Below are 22,368 nucleotides of genomic sequence, written 5' to 3' on the forward strand. Positions count from 1 at the left end.
ACATAGAACTTTTTCAATTCCCTGGAACACCAGGCACTAGCTTATTCATTGCCATAGATAATCAGGTGTGCAGATATTAATCCCCCCCATACTATAGATCACCAAGGAAGGATGGGCATAGGGTATGTGTCTATCAGTTTTTTCTCATCGAGAGACTGAAATTCTTGCTCATTCTTCCTTTGTAAACAGCTGGATCTGAGTGAGGTTGGATGGAGGCGTTTGTGAACAGCAGTTTTCAGCTCTTTCCACAGATTCTCGATTGGGTTCAGGTCTGGACTGTGACTTGGCCATTCTAACACCTGGATACGTTTATTTGTGAACCATTCTATTGTAGATTTTGCTTTATGTTTTAGATCATTGTCTTGTTGGAAGACAAATCTCCGTCCCAGTCTCAGGTCTTTTGCAGACGCCAACAGGTTTTCTTCAAGTATGGTCCTGTGTTTGGCTCCATCCATCTTCCCATCAATTTTAACCATCTTCCCTGTCCCTGCTGAAAAGCAGGCCCAAACCATGATGCTGCCACCACCATGTTTGACAGTGGGGATGGTGTGTTCAGGGTGATGAGCTGTTGCTTTTACGCCAAACATATCGTTTGGCATTGTGCCCAAATAGTTTGATGTTGGTTTCATCTGACCAGAGCACCTTCTTCCACATGTTTGGTGTCTCCCAGGTGGCTTGTGGCAAACTTTAAACGACACTTTTTATGGATATCTTTGAGAAATGGCTTCCTTCTTGCCACTCTTCCATAAAGGCAAGGTTTGTGCAGTGTATGACTGATTGTTGTCCTATGGACAGACTCTCCCACCTCAGCTGTAGATCTCTGCAGTTCATCTAAAGTGATCATGGGCCTCTTGGCTGCATCTCTGATCAGTCTTCTCCTTGTGTGAGATGACCGTTTGGATGGACGGCCGGGTCTTGGTAGATTTGCAGTGGTATGATACTCCTTCCATTTCAATATGATCGCTTGTACGTGCTTCTTGGGATGTTTTAAGTTTTGGAAATCTTTTTGTAACCAAATCCAGCTTTAAACTTCTCCACAACAGTATCACGGACCTGCCTGTTGTGTTCCTTGGTCTTCATGATGCTCTCTGTGCTTTACACAGAACCCTGAGACTATCACAGAGCAGGTGCATTTATACGGAGACTTGATTACACACAGGGGCTTAAATTTATCATCATCAGTCATTTAGGACAACATTGGATCATTCAGAGATCCTCAATCAACTTCTGGAGTGAGTTTGCTGCACTGAAAGTAAAGGGGATGAATAATATTGCACGCCCCAATTTTCAGTTATTTATTGTTTAAAAAAGTTTAAAATAAACAATTAAATATCGTTCAACTTCACAATTGTGTCCCACTTGTTGTTGATTCTTCACCAAAACATTAACATTTTTATCTTCATGTTTGAAGCCTGAAATGTGGGAAAAGGCTGAAAAATTCAAGGGGGCCGAATACTTTCGCAAGGCAATGTATATAATCAGCAATATGGATATTAATATACCCCCTTATAAGGAATCTGGCAGGTCATGCACCACCATTAGGAAGTTAGCATAACATTCCCTGCCCTTGACCACCAGGATAGTAGGAATTGTCCCTGCACCTCTACTCAAAGTCCGCTATCAAGACTCCATCAGTCCCTACACTGTTATCAAGCAGCAGCTAAGGAGGTAACTTCTCCCCTCATACTACCCTAGACCACACCTTGCACTAGACCACCAGGGACACCAGCATTAATCCACCATAGTCCTAGATAATTAAAGGTGCAGATAACGATCCCTCTCGCTACTATAGATCATCAAGGAAGGTGGAATTAAGTCCTACGCTGCACTATATCCTTATTTCCTCCCTACACTAGACCACCAGGGAAACTATATTTCACCCCTCCACCACTATTCAAGATTATTCTCTAAGTTATAACAACCCCACTGCTTTATTTCACTAGTAAGTTGGCATTGATCCCCTTGACCATCAGGAAATCCGGTCTTCATCCCCACACAACACAATAAAATACCAGTGAAATGGGAATTTTTGTTTTATATTTTATTTTATTTCTTACATTTGAGGCTTATTATTAGTAGTAGTATTTTTTTTTTTTATTATTATTATATAATTACTATTATATAATTTTTCTTAGTATGTTTTTTTTATCATTATTATTATTATATACATATTAATATTATATTATTATTATTATTGTTATCATTATTATTTAGTATAATTATTATTATTATACAATTACTATTATGTTTATTTTTTTATTATTATTATCATCATTTTTAGTATTTTTATTATATAATTATTACTATTATGTTTTTATTTATTATTAATATATCTATTATTATTCTTATTATTTTTTATTATTATTTTTATTATTATTATCATTATTATAATACAATTACTATTTTCTTTATCGTTCCTATGGGTGACCCAGACATTAGGTGTATAGCTTCTGCCTCCGGAGGACACACAAACTACTACACTCAAAAGTGTAGCTCCTCCCTCTGAGCTTATACACCCCCTGGAGAACCGGATCTAGCCAGTTTATCGCTTTGTGTTCAGAAGGCATACATCCACACATGCATTCTTATCTGATTTTTCATTTTTGGAAAGAGGTTGAAGAAAAGCGGGTCCAAGCCTGGACCCTCGGCATGTCCCTTCTCACCCCACTGTGTCGGCGGTGCTGTTAAGGTTGATTCCAAGGCTGGAGCCTTACATGCCGTGCTCCTTCACCATCCCTCCTGGGCTCTGGCTTGAAGTGGGAGCCAGCACGGTTCTCCATGCTTGGCAGGAGACCGGTCTCCATCCGCAGCCCTTCAGGATCCTGCTGGACCGGAGCACTCATCCCCAGGGACTTGGAACCCTGCGTCTCAGCAAGCTAAGTACCTGAGACGTTTATATATTGGGGGTCCCTGTACTTGATTGTAGTGGGAGAGTGTGCTGAGTGATTTTTATGACATTTCCGGCGGGTTCTCTGGCTGTCGCCTGAGAACCGCACCGATGGTGCCTGCGCGCCGGCCGCACCGCTCAAATTTAGGCCCCGGCTTCGCCGGAGGCCTACTTTCGGTTTCACTGCCCTCACATGTCATTCATGCAGAGGGACAGTGCGGCTCCGCCCAGCGGCCGTTCTACACAGGGGAGAGACACTCCTCACTGAGTTCATGTCTCCTCCCCTGTAGGTCTCTATGGCCCTCCAGATCCCGCTCCCAGAGTGAGTCCCGCCCCCTCTCTTCGCTCCGGCGCCATTTTCTCAGCGTTTTCCCGGCGATCAGCACTGGCTGCAGCATCCCTGCTGAGGTGCTTGGGGGTCCGGGCTTTGGGATCTGGAGGGCACACAAACTGCTCCAGCGGTCTGGTAAGCCACAACCTCCGGTTGTGGACCTTCTGTATATACTCTCTGGGGGTCATTCTGGCAGAGCCCCCACTCCAGCAGCATGTCTCACACGAGGAGCAAGACTCCAAAGCTGTATTCAGTATGCGCTGCATGTAAGCTCCTACTGCCTGAACCGAGCACCTATCCACATTGTGATGTCTGCTCTATCCTGACGATGCCTCAGCCTGGAATCGCCCCCCCAGTGGTCTCTCAGGCTGCTCCGGTCCCTGTGGCTGAACCCCCGGCTTGAGTAGAATCCTTTTCTAGGTCTATCTCCCAGTCTTTTGCCGACTCCATGGGACAGCTGTCCAGGACTTTGCTGAACATGCATCAGCCCCCTTCACAGGGTGCCTCTGCTGCTAGGGCTCTCTCAGCGGAGCTCACAGAGGATTCATCATCTGGTCCCAGACCCCGTCCTCCTAAGAGGAGACGCAGGGCTCCCTCTGCTTCCTCGTCCCGCGGCTCTGTTTCAGAAGCTGACTCGCGGGACGAGGAAGATGCCTTTACAGGGGGCTCGGAGGCTAACTCCATGTGCCCCATTGATCTGTCCGAAAGTGACTCAGATGTTAGTGATTTGATTGCGTCCATTAATTCTGTACTGGAGCTCAATCCGCCAGTATCAGAGGAGCAACCCTCTCTGGCAGAAAAGGACCAGTTTACCTCACCTAAGAGGACAAAGAGTGTGTTCTTTAACCACTCCAGTTTTCAGGCCGCTGTGACCAAGCCTAGGGCCTGTCCTGACAAACTCTTCCCAAAGCGCGGTTCTGATGACCGTTTTCCCTTTCCACCTGAGGTGGTCAAGGAGTGGGCTCATTCACCAAAGGTAGACCCCCCGGTGTCTAGACTCTCAGCCCGGACCGTTGTATCAGTGGCTGATGGCACCTCTCAAGGATTCCATTGACCGCCAGGTCGACCTTCTGGCCAAATCTGTATATGAGGCGGCAGGGGCCTCGTTCTCCCCAACTTTTGCAGCAGTGTGGGCTCTCAAAGCCATCTCTGCTTCTCCAGAGGAGATGCATTCCCTCGCCAGGGAATCTATGCCCGAAATGGTTGCCTTAACTTCCCAAGCTTCAGCTTTTTCATCCTATGCCATGTCTGCCATGCTGGAGGCTTCTCACCGCACTGCGGTGGCATCGGCTAATTCCCTCGCTATCCGCAGGATCCTGTGGCTTCGAGAGTGGAAGGCAGATGCTTCCTCAAAGAAGTTCCTTGCTGGACTCCCTTTTGCTGGGTCCAGGCTGTTCGGTGAACAGCTGGATAAAATTTTTAAGGAGGCTACTGGCGGGAAGAGTACTTCCATGCCACAAACCAAAACCAGGAAACCTGTCCAGGGTAGGAACCAGTCGAGGTTTCGTTCCTTTCGTTCCTCCAACTGGTCGTCCTCTAAGCCCTCGGCCTCGTCCACTAACTCAACCAAGGACCAAAAATCCAGCTAGCGCACAAAAGCGCGTCCACAGAAGACCGCAGGAGCTGCTGCCACTAAGGCAGCCTCCTCTTGACTATCTGTCCACGCCAGCAACGTCCTTAGTCGGTGGCAGGCTCTCCCACTTTGGCGACGTGTGGTATCAACAAGTCTCCGATCAGTGGGTGCGGGATATCATCTCCCACGGCTACAGGATAGAATTCTCTTCCAGGCCGCCAAACAGATTTTTTCTGTCAACTCCCCCCTGCTCCAAGGCCGTCGCCTTCTCTCAGGCTGTGGCATCCTTGCAGGCCAACGGAGTAATTGTACCGGTTCCCGCCCGGGAACGGTTCAGAGGTTTCTACTCAAATCTCTTCCTAGTCCCCAAAAAGGACGGTTCCTTCCGGCCCATCCTGGATCTCAAGCTTCTCAACAAGCATGTTCAGGTGCGGCATTTTCGCATGGAGTCTCTGCGGTCAGTCATTGCTTCAATGACCCAAGGGGATTTCCTGGCATCCATCGACATCAGAGATGCCTATCTACATGTGCCAATTGCAGTTTCACACCAGCGTTGGCTACGTTTTGCAATCGGAGAGGAACATTTCCAATTCGTGGCTCTCCCCTTCGGGTTAGCCACGGCCCCTCGGGTATTCACCAAGGTCATGGCAGCAGTGGTTGCGGTTCTGCACCTCCAGGGGTTGGCAGTGATTCCTTACCTGGACGACCTTCTAGTCAAGGCTTCATCCAGTGCAGACTGTCAGCGGAGTGTCTCGCTCACTCTCGCCACTCTAGCCCAATTCGGGTGGCTTGTCAATCTGCCCAAATCCACTCTGACTACGACCTAGAGGCTCACGTACCTAGGGATGCAGTTCGAGACTCTGCCGGCACTTGTGAAGCTGCCCTTAATCAAACAGCAGTCCCTCCAACTGGCGGTGCGCTCTCTGCTGAGGCCCCGCCGTTATTCCATCAGGCACCTGATGCAGGTGCTGGGTCAGATGGTGGCGTCAATGGAGGCTGTTCCCTTTGCCCAGTTCCATCTGCGTCCACTGCAGCTGGACATTCTCCGCTGTTGGGACAAGCGGCCTTCCTCCTTGCACAGGTTAGTGGCTCTGTTGCCACAGACCAGGAGCTCTCTTCAGTGGTGGCTTCGGCCCCTCTCTCTGTCTCAGGGGCGCTCCTTCCTGGCCCCGTCCTGGGTGATCCTCACCACGGATGCCAGTCTATCCGGCTGGGGAGCGGTATGTCTCCACCACCGAGCGCAGGGCACTTGGACTCCGTCCGAGTCAGCCCTCTCGATCAATGTGCTGGAAACCAGAGCTGTGCTTCTAGCTCTCCTAGCCTTTCACCACCTGTTGGCGGGCAAGCACATCCGAGTCCAGTCAGACAACGCGACTGCGGTTGCCTACATCAATCACCAAGGCGGGACACGCAGCCGCCTGGCAATGTTAGAGGTACAACGCATCCTTCAAGTCCACCATATCCGCAGTCCACATCCCAGGCGTGGAAAACTGGGAAGCAGATTATCTCAGCCGTCAAACCGTGGACAGTGGCGAGTGGTCCCTGCATCCGGCAGTGTTTCAGTCAATCTGCCACAAGTGGGGCACTCCGGAAATGGACCTCATGGCATCCCGTCACAACAACAAGGTTCCGGTTTACGTGGCTCGCTCCCACGATCCTCAGGCCTTCGCCGCGGACGCTCTGGTTCAAGACTGGTCCCAGTTTCGTCTGTCCTACGTGTTTCCCCCTCTAGCTCTCTTGCCCAGAGTTCTGCGCAAGATCAGAATGGAGGGCCGTCGAGTCATCCTCATTGCTCCGGACTGGCCCAGGCGAGCTTGGTACCCAGACCTGCTCCGTCTGTCCGTAGAGGTGCCGTGGCATCTTCCGGACCGTCCAGACCTTCTCTCACAAGGTCCGTTTTTCCGCCAGAATTCTGCGGCTCTCAGATTGACGGCGTGGCTCTTGAGTCCTGGATCCTGACGGCTTCTGGTATCCCCCCTGAAGTCATCTCCACTATGACTCGGGCCCGTACGTTTTCCTCTGCCAAGATCTATCACAGGACTTGGAAGATTTTCCTGTCCTGTTGTCGCTCTTCCGGCCATTCTCCTTGGCCTTTTTCCTTGCCGACCCTTCTGTCTTTTCTACAGTCCGGTCTGCAGCTGGGACTGTCCCTCAACTCTCTCAAAGGACAAGTCTCGGCTCTGTCAGTGCTGTTCCAGCGGCGTATCACCCGGCTGGCTCAGGTCCGCACCTTCATGCAAGGTGCGTCTCACGTCATTCCGCCTTACCGGCGGCCCTTGGATCCCAGGGACCTCAATTTGGTTCTCACGGTTTTGCAGAAACCCCCCTTTGAGCCTCTTAGGGAGGTTTCTTTGTTTCGTCTTTCACAGAAGGTGGCCTTTCTAGTGGCCATAACTTCCCTCAGGAGAGTCTCTGATTTAGCTGCGCTCTCTTCGGAGTCACCTTTTTTGGTTTTTCATCAAGACAAGGTGGTTCTCCGTCTGACTCCGGACTTTCTCCCTAAGGTGGTTTCTCCTTTCCACCTTAACCAGGACATTACCCTACCTTCCTTTTGTCCGGCTCCTGTTCATCGCTTTGAAAAAGCGTTGCATACTCTGGATCTGGTGCGGGCGCTCCGGATCTATGTGTCTCGTACCGCTGCTCTTAGGCGGTGCACCTCTCTTTTTGTGCTAACCACAGGTCGGCGTAAGGGCCTCTCTGCTTCTAAGCCGACCTTAGCCCGTTGGATTAGGTCGACCATTTCGGATGCCTACCAGAGTTCTCAGGTACCTCTCCCGCCGGGGATCAAGGCACACTCGACCAGAGCTGTCGGTGCCTCTTGGGCTTTCAGGCACCAGGCTACGGCTCAGTAAGTCTGTCAGGCTGCCACTTGGACTAGCCTGCATACCTTTTCAAAGCACTACCAAGTGCATGCTCATGCTTCGGCAGATGCGAGCTTGGGCAGACGCATCCTTCAGGCGGCTGTCGCCCACTTGTGAAGTTAGGCTCCGCCTACTTCTCAGTTTTTCTGTTTATTCCCACCCATGGACTGCTTTGAGACGTCCCAATGTCTGGGTCTCCCATAGGAACGATAAAGAAAAAGAGAATTTTGTTTACTTACCGTAAATTCTTTTTCTTATAGTTCCGTATTGGGAGACCCAGCACCCTCCCTGTTGCCTGTTGGCAGTTTCTTGTTCCGCGTGTTATCACCGGCTGTTGTTGGAGACAGGGTCTCCGGTTGTTCCGGTTCTTGCTCTGTTTTTACTTGTGGGTGGCTATTCTCCTTCAGCTTTTGCACTAAACTGGCTAGATCTGGTTCTCCAGGGGGTGTATAAGCTCAGAGGGAGGAGCTACACTTTTGAGTGTAGTACTTTGTGTGTCCTCCGGAGGCAGAAGCTATACACCCAATGTCTGGGTCTCCCAATACGGAACTATGAGAAAAAGAATTTACGGTAAGTAAACAAAATTCTCTTTGTTTTTATTTATTATTATTATTATTATTATTATTATTATTATGATTATTATTATTATCATTTTTTATTTAGTATTTTATTATATAATTATTATGGGTTTTTATTATTATTATTATTATTATTATTATTGCTGCTACTATTATTATTATATAACTATTGCTATCTAATTATTATTATTAATTATTATTATTATTATTATTATTATTATTAATAATATATATATTTTTTTTATAGGGCGCCGGCCTCCGCAGTCCGGAAAGAACACAACAGCAAACTGACCGTCCTGATGAGCTCCAAAGTGGCCAAGAAGAATCCAGATAGGAGTACGGGAGTCCCGGAAAGTGAGTCGGGGCATGCCGCATGCGTTTTATACATTTTGTAAACTTCTCACAGTTGAGGATTTGCTACAATTTTAACAAAATTGTAAGACACCCTCAGCTTTCAGAAGCAGTCGGTCGGTGACTGTAGGTTATTGGAAGCAGTGGTACGTGAGCCGTGTTGAACGGCCGGTATCTGAGAGAAAGGAGATGTCAGTTTTCTAACCACCTTAGACGCTACAGTCGATGCTGGCTGCGGCATCTCAGCGGTTAGATAAAGGGTGGGGCTTTTGTGTCACCTGAACTTTGTACAAGTACAACTTTTCTTGTATTTCACCATTTCTGATTTCTTTTTCAGTTGAAGACACCACAGAGCTCACTGAACGCGGCTTCTTGACTCCCAGCACTACTAAGGACCACGTAGAGGCTCTCTGGAAAAATGAAGGTAGTGCCCTGCTTGTAGTGTGCGCCTTCACTCTGTGCAAAACTTATTGACACCCCGTAGTGTTAACCTTCACAACAGCAGTCAGGGAGTTAAAAAAGAAAAAACCTCTTAATTGTAAAAAAAAAAAAAAAAAAAAAAAGAGCCGCCTGATAAATCTGATTGGCGGCAGATATAACGTGGAGTCTGCACATGTGAACGCTGCAGCCTAGGGGGTCCCTCTGCTGAGACCACTTATTCGCTACAGCGGTCACGTCATAGCTAGCAACTAAGCAGCAGTGGTAATTATTGGACATTTCTCACCTCCGTCCATATTATATTGATCCTAGACAATCCCTTTAAAGACACAGCACATTTTAAATACAATCCTTAAAGGTTCTGTCCAGAATTAGAAAATCCATGGCTGCCTTTTTCCAGAAACAGTGCCACCTCTCTACCTTGAGGTTGTGTCTGGTATTACAGTTTAAGTCCATAGAAGTAAGCTGTAATACCAGACACAACCTGTAGACAGGGGTGGCGCTGTTGTTTTTCTAATACTAAGGAGTAGACCTATTACTTGTCATATATTTCTCTCTCTCTCATTGGGGGACACAGGACCGTGGGTGTTGTGTCCCCCCAATAAGAGAATTTGTGGTGAGTACACAAAAATCTTCTTTTTCACCTTGTGTACATGCCGCTCTTCTCCTGAATCCGGCGATGTTTTTCTTTTCTTCCTGCGCCTCTCCGTTCCCGAGATATGGCCTCTTCTACCCTGTGTATAAATCTAGTCTTATTAGCCAAGTGGGTGTGATCACTGTGGGAGTGTTTTTTTAGGACCACACCCAGTTGGATAAATACTAGATTAATGTCCAAGGAAGAAGAGGCCATATCTCAAGAACGGAGAGGCGCAGGAAGAAAAGAAAAACATCACCGGATTCAGGAGAAGAGCGGCGTTTACACCAGGGGAAAAAATTATACATATATAGAAAGTGACAGATCGTCTTTATGGACTGAATCCCTTAAAGACTAATTGCACTATTCTTTATTTCTGCCTTGTGACTGTTTTCTGCTCCATATCCAGGCTTCTTCCTGCAGTGCCTGTTTTCTGGCATGTCCATCGGCAAGGAATTCTCTCCAGACGTGTTTTTCCTCGATCTGGTGGTGGTCCCTCCCGCTCGGTAGGTTTTCTCCACCCGCCGTATCTCAGATCCTCCGCCGCTGTGACGGAAGGTTCTGCTTGAACTTATCCTCTGACTTTTTTCCCTTTTATCTTCTTTGCGCAGTTACCGCCCAGTGAACCGCATGGCGGATCAGATGTTCACCAACGGGCAGACGGTTAATCTACAGGCGGTCCTAAAAGATGTCGCCCTTATACAGAAGTTACTGGCGGTGATGGCTGAGGACCAGAAGATGACTTCACAGGGCACCGAGACTCAGGTAAGATGGGACGTCAGCTACATTTGTCACATAAAAGGTGTACAATAGCAGTGCCCCCCCCCCCCCCCCACAACAAGGTAAAACTGTTTTTGGTGCACTTATCTGCCTAAAAAGTCCACATACTGTCCTGATTCTATTGCTATCAGTCCCACTATGTCAGCATTCTGCCAGCACTCTAGGTGCTGGAACTTCCTTTTTTTTTTATTTCCTCTTCTAAACATGCATTGCACCTGTCATTGTGCTACCCACGCTTCCTATACAGAGTGACAAAAACCTTCTTTTGTCCTCTGTTTGCTGCAGTGTAAGTCTGGAGACAATTGTAAAGGAATCTTAAGATTTCAGTTACATCGTGATGATCAGATCCATGCCACAAATTTACACGTCCTGTACCTGTGCCATGTGCAGCGATGGATTTCTGCCAGAATGGCGAGTAAAGAAAGTCAATCCCAGCTATGTAACCTCCTCAGATGCCTCGATCAATACTGACTGCGGCATCTTAAGGGGTTAGAGAAGGGATCTAGTTTCTTTTTTTTTTTTTTTTTTTTTTTTTGGGGGGGTGGGTTTTGTGGGGGAGTTAAAAATCTCTTCCTCTAATCCATCTTGGTGTCTCTGCCGCTAAAGACTGGAAGTACAGCAAGTTATACAGAAGAGACCCCTAGCACACAACACATTGGAGTGATGTTTCGAGGCTACTATGACTCTTTATTTTGAGCCTTTTAAATATTGTCTATTTTTCTGATTTACAGATTAAATGGGATGAAGTGGATTTAAAATGTTAGTGTAATTGAAGTAAAATTTTAAAAAAATAAAGAAAATGGTAATAATGTGTGGGAACACTAGATGGCGCCAAAACCTTTCATTCATAAGACATGTCATATTTTATGTGGCCAGCAGATGGCGACGTCACACTGGAATTGTTGCATCAGGATTGATTCTCCGTTGTGCATCAGTTTTGTGACTGTGTAAGGAAAAAAAAAATCAAACTGCAACATATATATATATATATATATATATATATATATATATATATATATATATATATATATATATATATATATATATATATATATATATATATATATATATATATATATATATATATAATGTGTGTGTATTATTATTATTATTATTATTATTATTATTATTATTTATTATTATAGCGCCATCAATTCCATGGCCCTTTACATGTGAAAGGGGTATACAAAATAGGGACAAGTGCAATAATCATAAACAATACAAGACACAAACAGGTACAGGAGGATAGAGGTGTGTGTGTATATATATAGATAGATAGATAGATAGATAGATAGATAGAGATATAATATATATATATATATATATATATAATTATATTATATATACATACGCAATACATACATTGTGTATATGTGTGTGTGTGTGGATACATATGTGTATATATATATAATACCCGCATACATACATTATGTATACATATATATATATATATATAGATATATATATAGATATAAGATATAGATAAAATTTTGTATATATAATGTATGCATGTTTAATATATATATATATACCCCAGACCATGACCACCCAGACCATGGGTGTATAGCTTCTGCCTCCGGAGGACACACAAAGTACTACACTAAAAAGTGTAGCTCCTCCCTCCGAGCATATACACCCCCTGGATGACCAAATCTAGCCAGTTCAATGCTTTGTGTTCAGGAGGATCACACATGCATTTTCATCTGATTTTTGATTTTAAAGAGTTGGAAGAAAAGCGGGTCCAAGCTGGACCCCCGGCATGTCCCTTCTCACCCCACTGTGTCGGCGGTGCTGTTAAGGTTGATTTCAAGGCTGGAGCCTTTACATGCCGTGCTCCTTCACCATCCCTCGGGCTCTGGCTTGAAGTGGGAGCCAGCACGGTTCTCACTGCTTTGCAGGAGACCGGTCTCCATCCGCAGCCCTCTCAGGACCCTGCCGGACGGAGCACTCATCCCTCAGGGACCTGGCCCTGCGTCTCTCAAGCTAAGTATTGAGACGTTATTGTCAGGGGGTCCCTTGCATTTTTTATTGTTGGGGAGAGTGTGTTAGTTATTTTGGTGACATTTCCGGCCGGTTCTCTGGGTTTCCCCTGAGAACCGCGCCGAGGGTGCCTGCTCGCCGGCCGCACTGTAAAATTTAGTCCCCGGCTTCAGCTGCGGCCTACTTTCGGTTTCACTGCCCCTGCATGTCAGTCATGCAGAGGGACAGTGCGGCGCCGCCCACCGGCCGCTCAGCACAGGGGAGGACACTCCTCTCTGAGGAGATGTTTCCCTCCCCTGTATATCCCCTTGGCCCTCCGGTTCCCGCTCTTGGACTAAACCCCGCCCCCCCTCCTCACTTCGGCGCCATTTTATCAGCGTTCACACACTGATCGGCGCTGGCTGCTGCATCTCTGCAACCTGTCTGGGGGTCTGAGTTGTGGGATCCGGAGGGCACACAAAACGGTCTGGTAAGCCACAACCTCTGGTTGTGGACTTTATTATACACTCTCTGGGGGTCATTCTGAAGGAGTGTGTTCTTTACTGCAGAGCCTCCACCTCAGCAGCATGTCTCACACTAGGAGCAAGGCTGCAAGGTTGTACTCAATATGCATTGCATGTAAGCTCGTACTGCCTGAACCGAGCACATATCCTCATTGTGATGCCTGCTCTAACATGGTGGTGCCTCAGCCTGGAGTCTCCCCAGTGGTCCCTCAGGCTGCTCCGGCCCCGGTGGCTGAACCCCCGGCTTGGGTAGAAGTGTTTTCTAAATCTATCTCCCAGTCCTTCGCCGACTCCATGGGAGAGTTGTCCCGGACTCTGCTGACCATGCATCAGCCCCCTTCTCAGGGCGCCTCTGCTGCTTCGGCTCGCTCTGCAGAGCTCACAGAGGATTCTTCATCTGCTCCCAGACCCCGTCCTCCTAAAAGGAAACGCAGGGACCCCTCTCCTTCCTCGTCCCGCGGCTCCGATTCACGAGCCGATTCGCAGGACGAGGAGGATGTCTTTACTGGGGGCTCGGACGCTACCTCTATGTGCCCCATTGATCTGACTGAGGGGGATGCAGATGTTAGTGATTTGATTGCGTCCATTAATACTGTACTGGACCTCAATCCGCCAGTATCAGAGGAGCAACCCTCTCTGGCAGAAAAGCACCAGTTTACTTTGCCTAAGAGACCAAGGAGTGTGTTCTTTAACCACTCCAGTTTTCAGACCACTGTGTCCAAGCCCAGAGCCTGTCCTGACAAACGCTTTCCTAAGCGTGGTTCTGATGACCGTTTTCCTTTTCCACCAGAGGTGGTCAAGGAGTGGGCTCTCTCACCAAAGGTGGACCCTCCGGTGTCTAGACTCTCAGCCCGGACAATTGTATCAGTGGCTGATGGCACCTCACTCAAGGATCCCACTGACCGCCAGGTTGACCTCCTGGCCAAGTCTGTCTATGAGGCGACATGGGCCTCGTTCTCCCCATCTTTTGCAGCAGTGTGGGCTCTCAAAGCCATCTATGCTTCTCTGGAGGAGATGCATACCCTCACTAGGGACTCTATGCCTGAATTGGTTGCTTTAACTTCCCAGGCTTCAGCCTTTTCAGCCTACGCCATGTCTGCCATGCTGGAGGCCTCTCACCGCACTGCGGTGGCCTCCGCCAATTCCCTCGCTATCCGCAGGATCTTGTGGCTTCGTGAGTGGAAGGCGGATGCTTCCTCAAAGAAGTACCTTGCTGGGCTCCCATTTGCTGGGTCCAGGCTGTTCGGAGAACAACTGGATGAAATAATTAAGGAGGCTACTGGCGGGAAGAGTACTTCCTTGCCACAGACTAAAGCCAGGAAACCTGTCCAGGGCAGGAACCAGTCGAGGTTTCGTTCCTTTCGTTCCTCTAACTGGTCATCCTCTAAGCCCTCGGCCTCGTCCACTAACTCGGCCAAGGACCAGAAGCCCACCTGGCGCAAGAAGCGGCGTCCACAAGGGTCCACAGGAGCTGCTGCCACCAAGGCAGCCTCCTCTTGACTATCTGGCCGAGCCAGCAACGTCCTTGGTCGGTGGCAGGCTCTCCCACTTTGGCAACGTGTGGTTTCAACACGTCTCCGACCAGTGGGTGCGGGATATCATCTCCCACGGCTACAGGATAGAATTCTCTTCCAGCCCGCCAAACAGATTTTTTCTGTCAACTCCCCCCTGCTCCTAGGCCGCCGCCTTCTCACAGGCCGTGGCATCCTTGCAGGCCAACGGAGTAATTGTGCCGGTTCCCGCCAGGGAACGGTTCAGAGGTTTCTATTCAAATCTCTTCCTAGTTCCCAAAAAGGACGGTTCCTTCCGGCCCATCCTGGATCTCAAGCTTCTCAACAAGCATGTTCAGGTGCGGCATTTTCGCATGGAGTCTCTGCGATCAGTCATTGCCTCAATGACCCAAGGAGATTTCCTGGCATCCATCGACATCAGAGATGCCTATCTGCATGTGCCAATTGCAGTTTCACACCAGCGTTGGCTACGTTTTGCAATCGGAGAGGAACATTTCCAATTCGTGGCTCTCCCCTTCGGGTTAGCCATGGCCCCTCGAGTATTCACCAAGGTCATGGCAGCAGTGGTTGCGGTCCTGCACCTCCAGGGGTTGGCAGTAATTCCTTACCTGGACGACCTTCTTGTCAAGGCTTCATCCAGCACAGACTGTCAGCGGAGTGTCTCGCTCACTCTCGCCACTCTTGTTCAATTCGGGTAGCTTGTCAACCTGCCCAAGTCCACTCTGACCCCGACCCAAAAACTCACGTACCTAGGGATGCAATTCGAAACTCTGCCGGCACTTGTCAAGCTGCCCTTAGTCAAACAGCAGTCCCTCCATCTGGCGGTGCGCTCTCTGTTGAGGCCCCGCCGTCACTCCATCAGGCACCTTATGCAGGTGCTGGGTCAGATGGTGGCGTCAATGGAAGCGGTTCCCTTTGCCCAGTTCCATCTGCGTCCTCTGCAGCTGGACATTCTCCGCTGTTGGGACAAGCGAATTTCTTCCTTGCACAGGTTGGTGGCTCTGTCGCCACAAGCCAGGAGCTCTCTTCAGTGGTGGCTTCGGCCTCTCTCTCTGTCTCAGGGACGCTCCTTTCTGACCCCGTCCTGGGTGATCCTCATCCCGGATGCCAGTCTTTCCGGCTGGGGAGCAGTATTTCTCCACCACCGAGCACAGGGCATTTGGACTCCGTCCGAATCAGTCCTCTCGATCAATGTGCTGGAAATCAGAGCTGTGCTCCTAGCTCTCGTAGCCTTTCACCACTTGTTGGCGGGCAAGCACATTCGAGTCCAGTCAGACAACGCGACAGCAGTTGCCTACATCAATCACTAGGGAGGGACTCGCAGCCGCCTGGCAATGTTGGAGGTTCAACGCATCCTGCAGTGGACGGAGGACTCCAAGTCCACCATATCCGCAGTCCATATCCCAGGCGTGGAAAACTGGGAGGCAGATTATCTCAGCCGTCAAACCGTGGACAGCGGCGAGTGGGCTCTGCATCAGGCAGTGTTCCGGTCGATCTGCCGCAAGTGGGGCACTCCGGAAGTGGATCTAATGGCATCCCGGCACAACAATAAGGTCCCGGTTTACGTGGCTCGCTCCCACGATCCTCAGACCTTTGCAGCGGACGCGCTGGTTCAGGATTGGTCCCAGTTTCGTCTGGCTTACGTGTTTCCCCCTCTAGCTCTCTTGCCCAGAGTCCTGCGCAAGATCAGAATGGAGGGCCGTCGGGTCATACTCATCGCCCCAGACTGGCCCAGGCGAGCTTGGTACCCAGACCTGCTCCGTCTGTCCGTAGAGGTGCCGTGGCGTCTCCCGGACTGCCCAGACCTTCTCTCTCAAGGTCCGTTTTTCCGCCAGAATTCTGCGGCTCTCAGATTGACGGCGTGGCTCTTGAGTCCTGGATCCTGACGGCTTCAGGCATTCCTTCCGAGGTCATCTCCACTATGACTCAGGCTCGGAAGTCTTCCTCGGCAAAAATTTACCACAGGACTTGGAGAATTTTCCTGTCCTGGTGTCGTTCTTCCGGCCATGCTCCTTGGCCCTTTTCCTTGCCAACCATCCTGTCCTTTCTACAGTCCGGTCTGCAGCTAGGACTATCCCTCAATTCTCTTAAGGGACAGGTCTCGGCTCTGTCAGTGTTCTTTCAGCGGCGTATCGCCCGACTGGCTCAAGTGCGCACCTTCATGCAGGGCGCATCTCACATCATACCATCTTACCGGCGGCCTTTGGATCCCTGGGACCTTAATCTGGTCCTCACGGCCTTACAGAAACCCCCCTTTGAGCCTCTTAGGGAAGTTTCTTTGTTTCGACTTTCACAGAAAGTCGTCTTTCTGGTGGCCATAACTTCTCTCAGGAGAGTCTCTGATTTGGCTACGCTCTCTTCGGAGTCACCTTTTTTGGTTTTTCACCAAGACAAGGTGGTTCTCCGTCCGACTCCGGACTTTCTCCCTAAGGTGGTGTCTCCTTTCCACCTTAACCAGGACATTTCATTGCCTTCCCTTTGTCCGGCCCCTGTTCATCGCTTTGAGAAAGCGTTGCATACTTTAGATCTGGTGCGGGCGCTCCGGATCTATGTGTCACGCACCGCCGCTCTTAGGCGGTGCACCTCTCTTTTTGTGCTGACCACAGGTCAGCGCAAGGGTCTCTCGGCTTCTAAACCGACCCTAGCTCGTTTTATTAGGTCGGCCATATCCGATGCCTACCAGAGTACTCAGGTGCCTCCCCCGCCGGGGATCAAGGCACACTCGACCAGAGCTGTCGGTGCCTCTTGGGCTTTCAGGCACCAGGCTACGGCCCAGCAAGTCTGTCAGGCTGCCACTTGGTCTAGTCTGCACACCTTTTCAAAGCACTACCAAGTGCATGCTCATGCTTCGGCAGATGCGAGCTTGGGCAGACGCATCCTTCAGGCGGCTGTCGCCCATTTGTGAAGTTAGGTTTTGCCTACTTCTCAGTTTTCTGTTTATTTCCCACCCATGGACTGCTTTGAGACGTCCCATGGTCTGGGTCTCCCATAAGGAACAATGAAGAAAAAGAGAATTTTGTTTACTTACCATAAATTCTTTTTCTTATAGTTCCGACATGGGAGACCCAGCACCCTCCCTGTTGCCTGTTGGCAGTTTTCTTGTTCCGTGTGTTTTCACCGGCTGTTGTTGTAGTCAGAGGTTCCGGTTGTTCCGGGTTTTGCTCTATCTCTACTTGTGGGTGGATGTCCTCCTTCAGCTTTTGCACTAAACTGGCTATATTTGGTCATCCAGGGGGTGTATATGCTTGGAGGGAGGAGCTACACTTTTTAGTGTAGTACTTTGTGTGTCCTCCGGAGGCAGAAGCTATACACCCATGGTCTGGGTCTCCCATGTCGGAACTATAAGAAAAAGAATTTACGGTAAGTAAACAAAATTCTCTTTTATATATATATATATATATATATATATATATATATATATATATATATATATAAAAGAGAATTTTGTTTACTTACCGTAAATTCTTTTTCTTATAGTTCCGACATGGGAGACCCAGACCATGGGTGTATAGCTTCTGCCTCCGGAGGACACACAAAGTACTACACTAAAAGTGTAGCTCCTCCCTCCGAGCATATACACTCCCCGGATGACAAATCCAACCAGTTCAATGCTTTGTGTTCAGGAGGTCACACACACACACATGCATCCTCTGATTTTTGGTTTTTGATTTTTGATTTCAATGATTTGGAAGAAAAGCGGGTCCAATCTGGACTCCCGGCATGTCCCTTCTCACCCCACTGTGTCGGCGGTGCTGTTAAGGTTGATTTTACAAGGCTGGAGCCTTCACATGCCGCGCTCCTTCACCATCCCCTGAGGCTCTGGCTTGAAGTGGGAGCCATCACGGTTCTCACTGCTTTGCAGGAGACCGGTCTCCATCCGCAGCCCTGTTCAGGATCCTGTCGGACGGAGCGCTCACCTCCCAGGGACCTGGCACCTGCGTCTCACAAGCTAAATACTGAGACGTTATTACCACAGACAGTGGTCTTTCCAGGGGTCCCTTGTACTTTATATTTTGGGGAGAGTGTGTTTTATGACTGTGTGAACATTTCCGGCCGGTTCTCCAGTTTTCACTGGAGAACCGCGCCGATGGTGCCTGCACGCTGGCCGCACGTTTAAATCTAGGCCCCGGCTTCAGTTGCGGCCTACTTTCGGTTTCACTCCCCCTGCATGTCAGTCATGCAGTGGGACAGTGTGGCTCCGCCCAGCGGCTGTTCAGCACAGGGAACGGACACTCCTCACTGAGGAAAGATTCCCTCCCCTGTATACCTCATTTGTCCTCCGGATCCAGCTCTCTGAGTAGGCCCCGCCCCCTCTCCTCGCTCCGGCGCCATTTTCTCGGCGTTCTCAATGTCTGCATAACACATTGTGACAAATGGGGGCCTTGGGCTGGGGGATCTGGAGGGCACAGAGATGTCCCTATGTTAAACGGTCTGGCAAGCCACAACCTCCGGTTGTGCAGCTGCTTATATACTCTGTTTATATACTCTGCTGGGGGTCATTCTGGACAGGAGCCCCCACTTCTGCAGCATGCCTCACATCAGAGCAAGGCTGCAAGGCTGTGCTTGCACTGCATGTAGATCTGTCTGTACCGAGCACATAACCACATTGTGATGCTTGCTCTAACATAGTGGTCCCTCAGCCTGGAAGCTCATCAGTGGTCCCTCCAGCTGCTCCGGCTCCGGTGGCTGATCCCCCGGTTTGGGCAGAATCCCTCTCTCCAGGGGACAGCTGTCCCGGACACTGCTGAGCATGCATCAGCCCCCTTCTCAGGGCGCTTCTGCTGCTACGGCTCGCTCAGCAAAGCTCACAGAGGATTCTTCATCTGGTCTCAGTCCCCGTCCTCCTAAAATGGAGTCGCAGGGTCCCCTTTCCTTCCTCGTCCCGCAGCTCTGATTCACGAGCCGACTCGCAGGACGAGGAAGATGCCTTTACTAGAGGCTCGGACGCTACTTCATGTACCCCATTGATCTGTCCGAAGGTGACGCAGATGCTAATGATTTGATTGCGTCCATTATATTTGTACTGGACCTCAATCCGCCTATATCAGGGGTGCATTCCCCTCTGGCAGAAAGGCATCAGTATACCTTAAGAGAACAAGGAGTGTGTTCCTTAACCACTCCAGTTTTCAGGCCACTGTGACCAAGCCCAGAGCCTGTTCTGACAGACGCTTCCCAAAGCGTGGTTCTGATGACTGTTTCCCCCTTCCACCAGTGGTGGTCAAGGAGTGGGCTCATTCACCAAGGGTGGACCCTCCGGTGTCTAGACTTTCAGCCCGGACAATTGTATCAGTGGCTGACGGCACCTCTCTAAGGATCCCACTGTCCGCCAGGTTGTCCTTCTGGCCAAATCTATATATGAGGCGGCGGGGGCCTCGTGCTCCCCATCTTTTGCAGCAGTGCGGGCTCTCAAAGCCATCTCTGCTTCTCTGGAGGAGATGCATTCCCTCACCAGGGACTTTATGCCCGAAATGGTTGCCTTAACTTCCAAGCTTTAGTCTTTTCATCCTATGCCATGTCTGCCATGCTGGAGACTGTCACCGCACTGCGGTGGCCTCGGCTACTTCCCTCGCTATCCGCAGGCTCCTGTGGCTTCGAGAGTGGAAGGCAGATGCTTCTTAAGAAGTTCCTTGCTGGGCTCCCTTTTGCTGGGACCAGTCTATTCGGTGAACATCTGGATGAAATTATTAAGGAAGTTTTTTGGCAGGAAGAGTACTTCCATGCCACAAACCCAGGAAACCTGTCCAGGGCAGGAACCAGTCGAGGTTTTGTTCCTTTCGTTCCTCTAACTGGTCGTCCTCTAAGCCCTCGGCCTCGTCCACTAACTCAGCCAAGGTCCGTAATCCAACTGGCGCATGAAGCCGCGTCCTCAGAAGTCCGCAGGAGCTGCTGCCACCAAGGCAGCCTCCTCTTGATTATCTGGCCGCGCCAGTAACGTCCTTGGTCGGTGGCAGGCTCTCCCACTTGGGCGACGTGTGGTTTCAACACGTCTTCGATCAGTGGGTGTGGGTTACCATCTCCCACGGCTACAGAATAGAATTCTATCCAGCCCGCCAAACAGATTTTTTCTGTCAACTCCCCCCTGCCCCAAAGCCGCCGCCTTCTCACAGGCCGTGGCATTCTTGCTGGCCAATGGAGTAATTGTACCAGTTCCCGACTGGGAACGGTTCAGAGATTTCTACTCAAATCTCTTCCTAGTCCCCGAAAAGGACGGTGCTTTCCGACCTGGATCTCAAGCTTCTCAACAAGCATGTCAGGTGTGGCATTTTTGCATGGAACCTCTGCGATCAGTCAATGACCCAAGGAGATTTCTTAGCAGCCATCGACATCAGAGATGTCTTTCTGCTTGTGCCAATCGCAGTTTCACACCAGCGTTGGCTACGTTTTGTAATCGGAGAGGAACATTTCCAATTCGTGGCTCTCCCCTTCGGGTTAGCCACGGCCCCTCGTGTACTCACAAGGTCATGGCAGCAGTGGTTGCGGTTCTGCACCTCCAGGGGTTGGTAGTGATTCCTTACCTGGACGACCTTCTAGTCAAGGCTTCATCCAGTGCAGACTGTCAGCGGAGTGTCTCGCTCACTCTCAGCGGCGTGTCTCGCTCACTCTCGCCACGCTTGCAAGTCCACTCTGACCCCGACCTAGGACCTTACGTACCTAGGGATGCAATTCGAGACTCTGCTGGCACTTGTGAAGCTGCCCTTAGTCAAACAGCCCTTTCATCGGGCGGTTCGCTCTCTGCTGAGGCTCCGCCGTCATTCCATCAGGCATCTCATGCAGGTGCTGGGTCAGATGGTGGCGTCAATGGAAGCGGTTCCCTTTGCCAGTTCCATCTGCGTCCCCTGCAGCTGGACATTCTCCGCTGTTGGGACAAGCGGACCTCTTTCTTGCACAGGCTGGTGGCTCTGTCGCCACAGACAAGGAGCTCTCTTTAGTGGTGGCTTCGGCCCCTCTCTCTGTCCCAGGGACGCTCCTTTCTGGCCCCGTCCTGGGTGATTCTCACCACGGATGCCAGTCTATCCGGCTGGGGAGCAGTGTTTCTCCACCACCGAGCACAGGGCACTTGGACTCCGTCCGAATCAGCCCTCTCGATCAAGGTGCTGGAAATCAGGGCTGTACTCCTAGCTCTCGTAGTTTTTCACCACCTGTTGGCGGGCAGACACATTCGTGTCCAGTCAGACAACGCGACAGCAGTTGCCTACCTCAATCACCAAGGCGGGACTCGCAGCCGCCTAGCAATGTCGGAAGTTGAACGTATCCTTCAGTGGACGGAGGACTCCAAGTCCACCATATCCGCAGTCCACATCCCAGGCTTAGAAAACTGGGAGGCAGACAGCGGCGAGTGGGCCCTGCATCCGGCAGTGTTCCGGTCAATCTGCCGCAAGTGGGGCACTCCGGAAGTGGATCTAATGGCATCCCGGCACAACAACAAGGTCCCGGTTTACGTGGTTCGCTCCCACGATCCTCAGGCCTTGGCAGCGGACGCGCTGGTTCAAGATTGGTCCCAGTTCCGTCTGGCCTACGTGTTTCCCCCTCTAGCTCTCTTGCCCAGAATCCTGGGCAAGATCAGAATGGAGGGCCGTCGGGTCATAATCATTGCTCCAGACTGGCCCAGGCGAGCTTGGTTCCCAGACCTGCTCCGTCTGTCCGTAGAGGTGCCGTGGCATCTCCCGGACCGCCCAGACCCTCACAGGGTCCGTTTTCCGCCAGAATTCTGCGGCTCTCAGATTGACGGCGTGGCTCTTGAGCCCTGGATCCTTACGGCTTCACGCATTCCTTCCGAGGTCATCTTCACTATGACTCAGGCTCGGAAGTCTTCCTCGGCCAGGATTTACCACAGGACTTGGAGAATTTTCCTGTCCTGGTGTCGTTCTTCCGGCCATGCTCCTTGGCCGTTTTTCCTTGCCGACCATCCTGTCCTTTCTACAGTCCGGTCTGCAGCTAGGA

General features: G+C 50.1%; 1 protein-coding gene across 1 annotated transcript in view; it reads left to right on the top strand.

Moving 5' to 3' along the window:
• The window catches only part of POLR1A (RNA polymerase I subunit A), a 155,288-nt gene that overhangs the window by 47,381 nt on the left and 85,539 nt on the right, over positions 1 to 22,368 (top strand). Inside the window, exons 6-9 of the mRNA XM_075332180.1 lie at positions 8,478 to 8,584; positions 8,919 to 9,005; positions 10,063 to 10,159; positions 10,265 to 10,418. Coding sequence (XP_075188295.1) covers positions 8,478 to 8,584; positions 8,919 to 9,005; positions 10,063 to 10,159; positions 10,265 to 10,418 — 445 coding nt within the window. The remainder of the gene's footprint in view (positions 1 to 8,477; positions 8,585 to 8,918; positions 9,006 to 10,062; positions 10,160 to 10,264; positions 10,419 to 22,368) is intronic.

This window comes from Anomaloglossus baeobatrachus, chromosome 1, assembly GCF_048569485.1.
Source record: "Anomaloglossus baeobatrachus isolate aAnoBae1 chromosome 1, aAnoBae1.hap1, whole genome shotgun sequence".
Classification (NCBI taxonomy): domain Eukaryota; kingdom Metazoa; phylum Chordata; class Amphibia; order Anura; family Aromobatidae; genus Anomaloglossus; species Anomaloglossus baeobatrachus.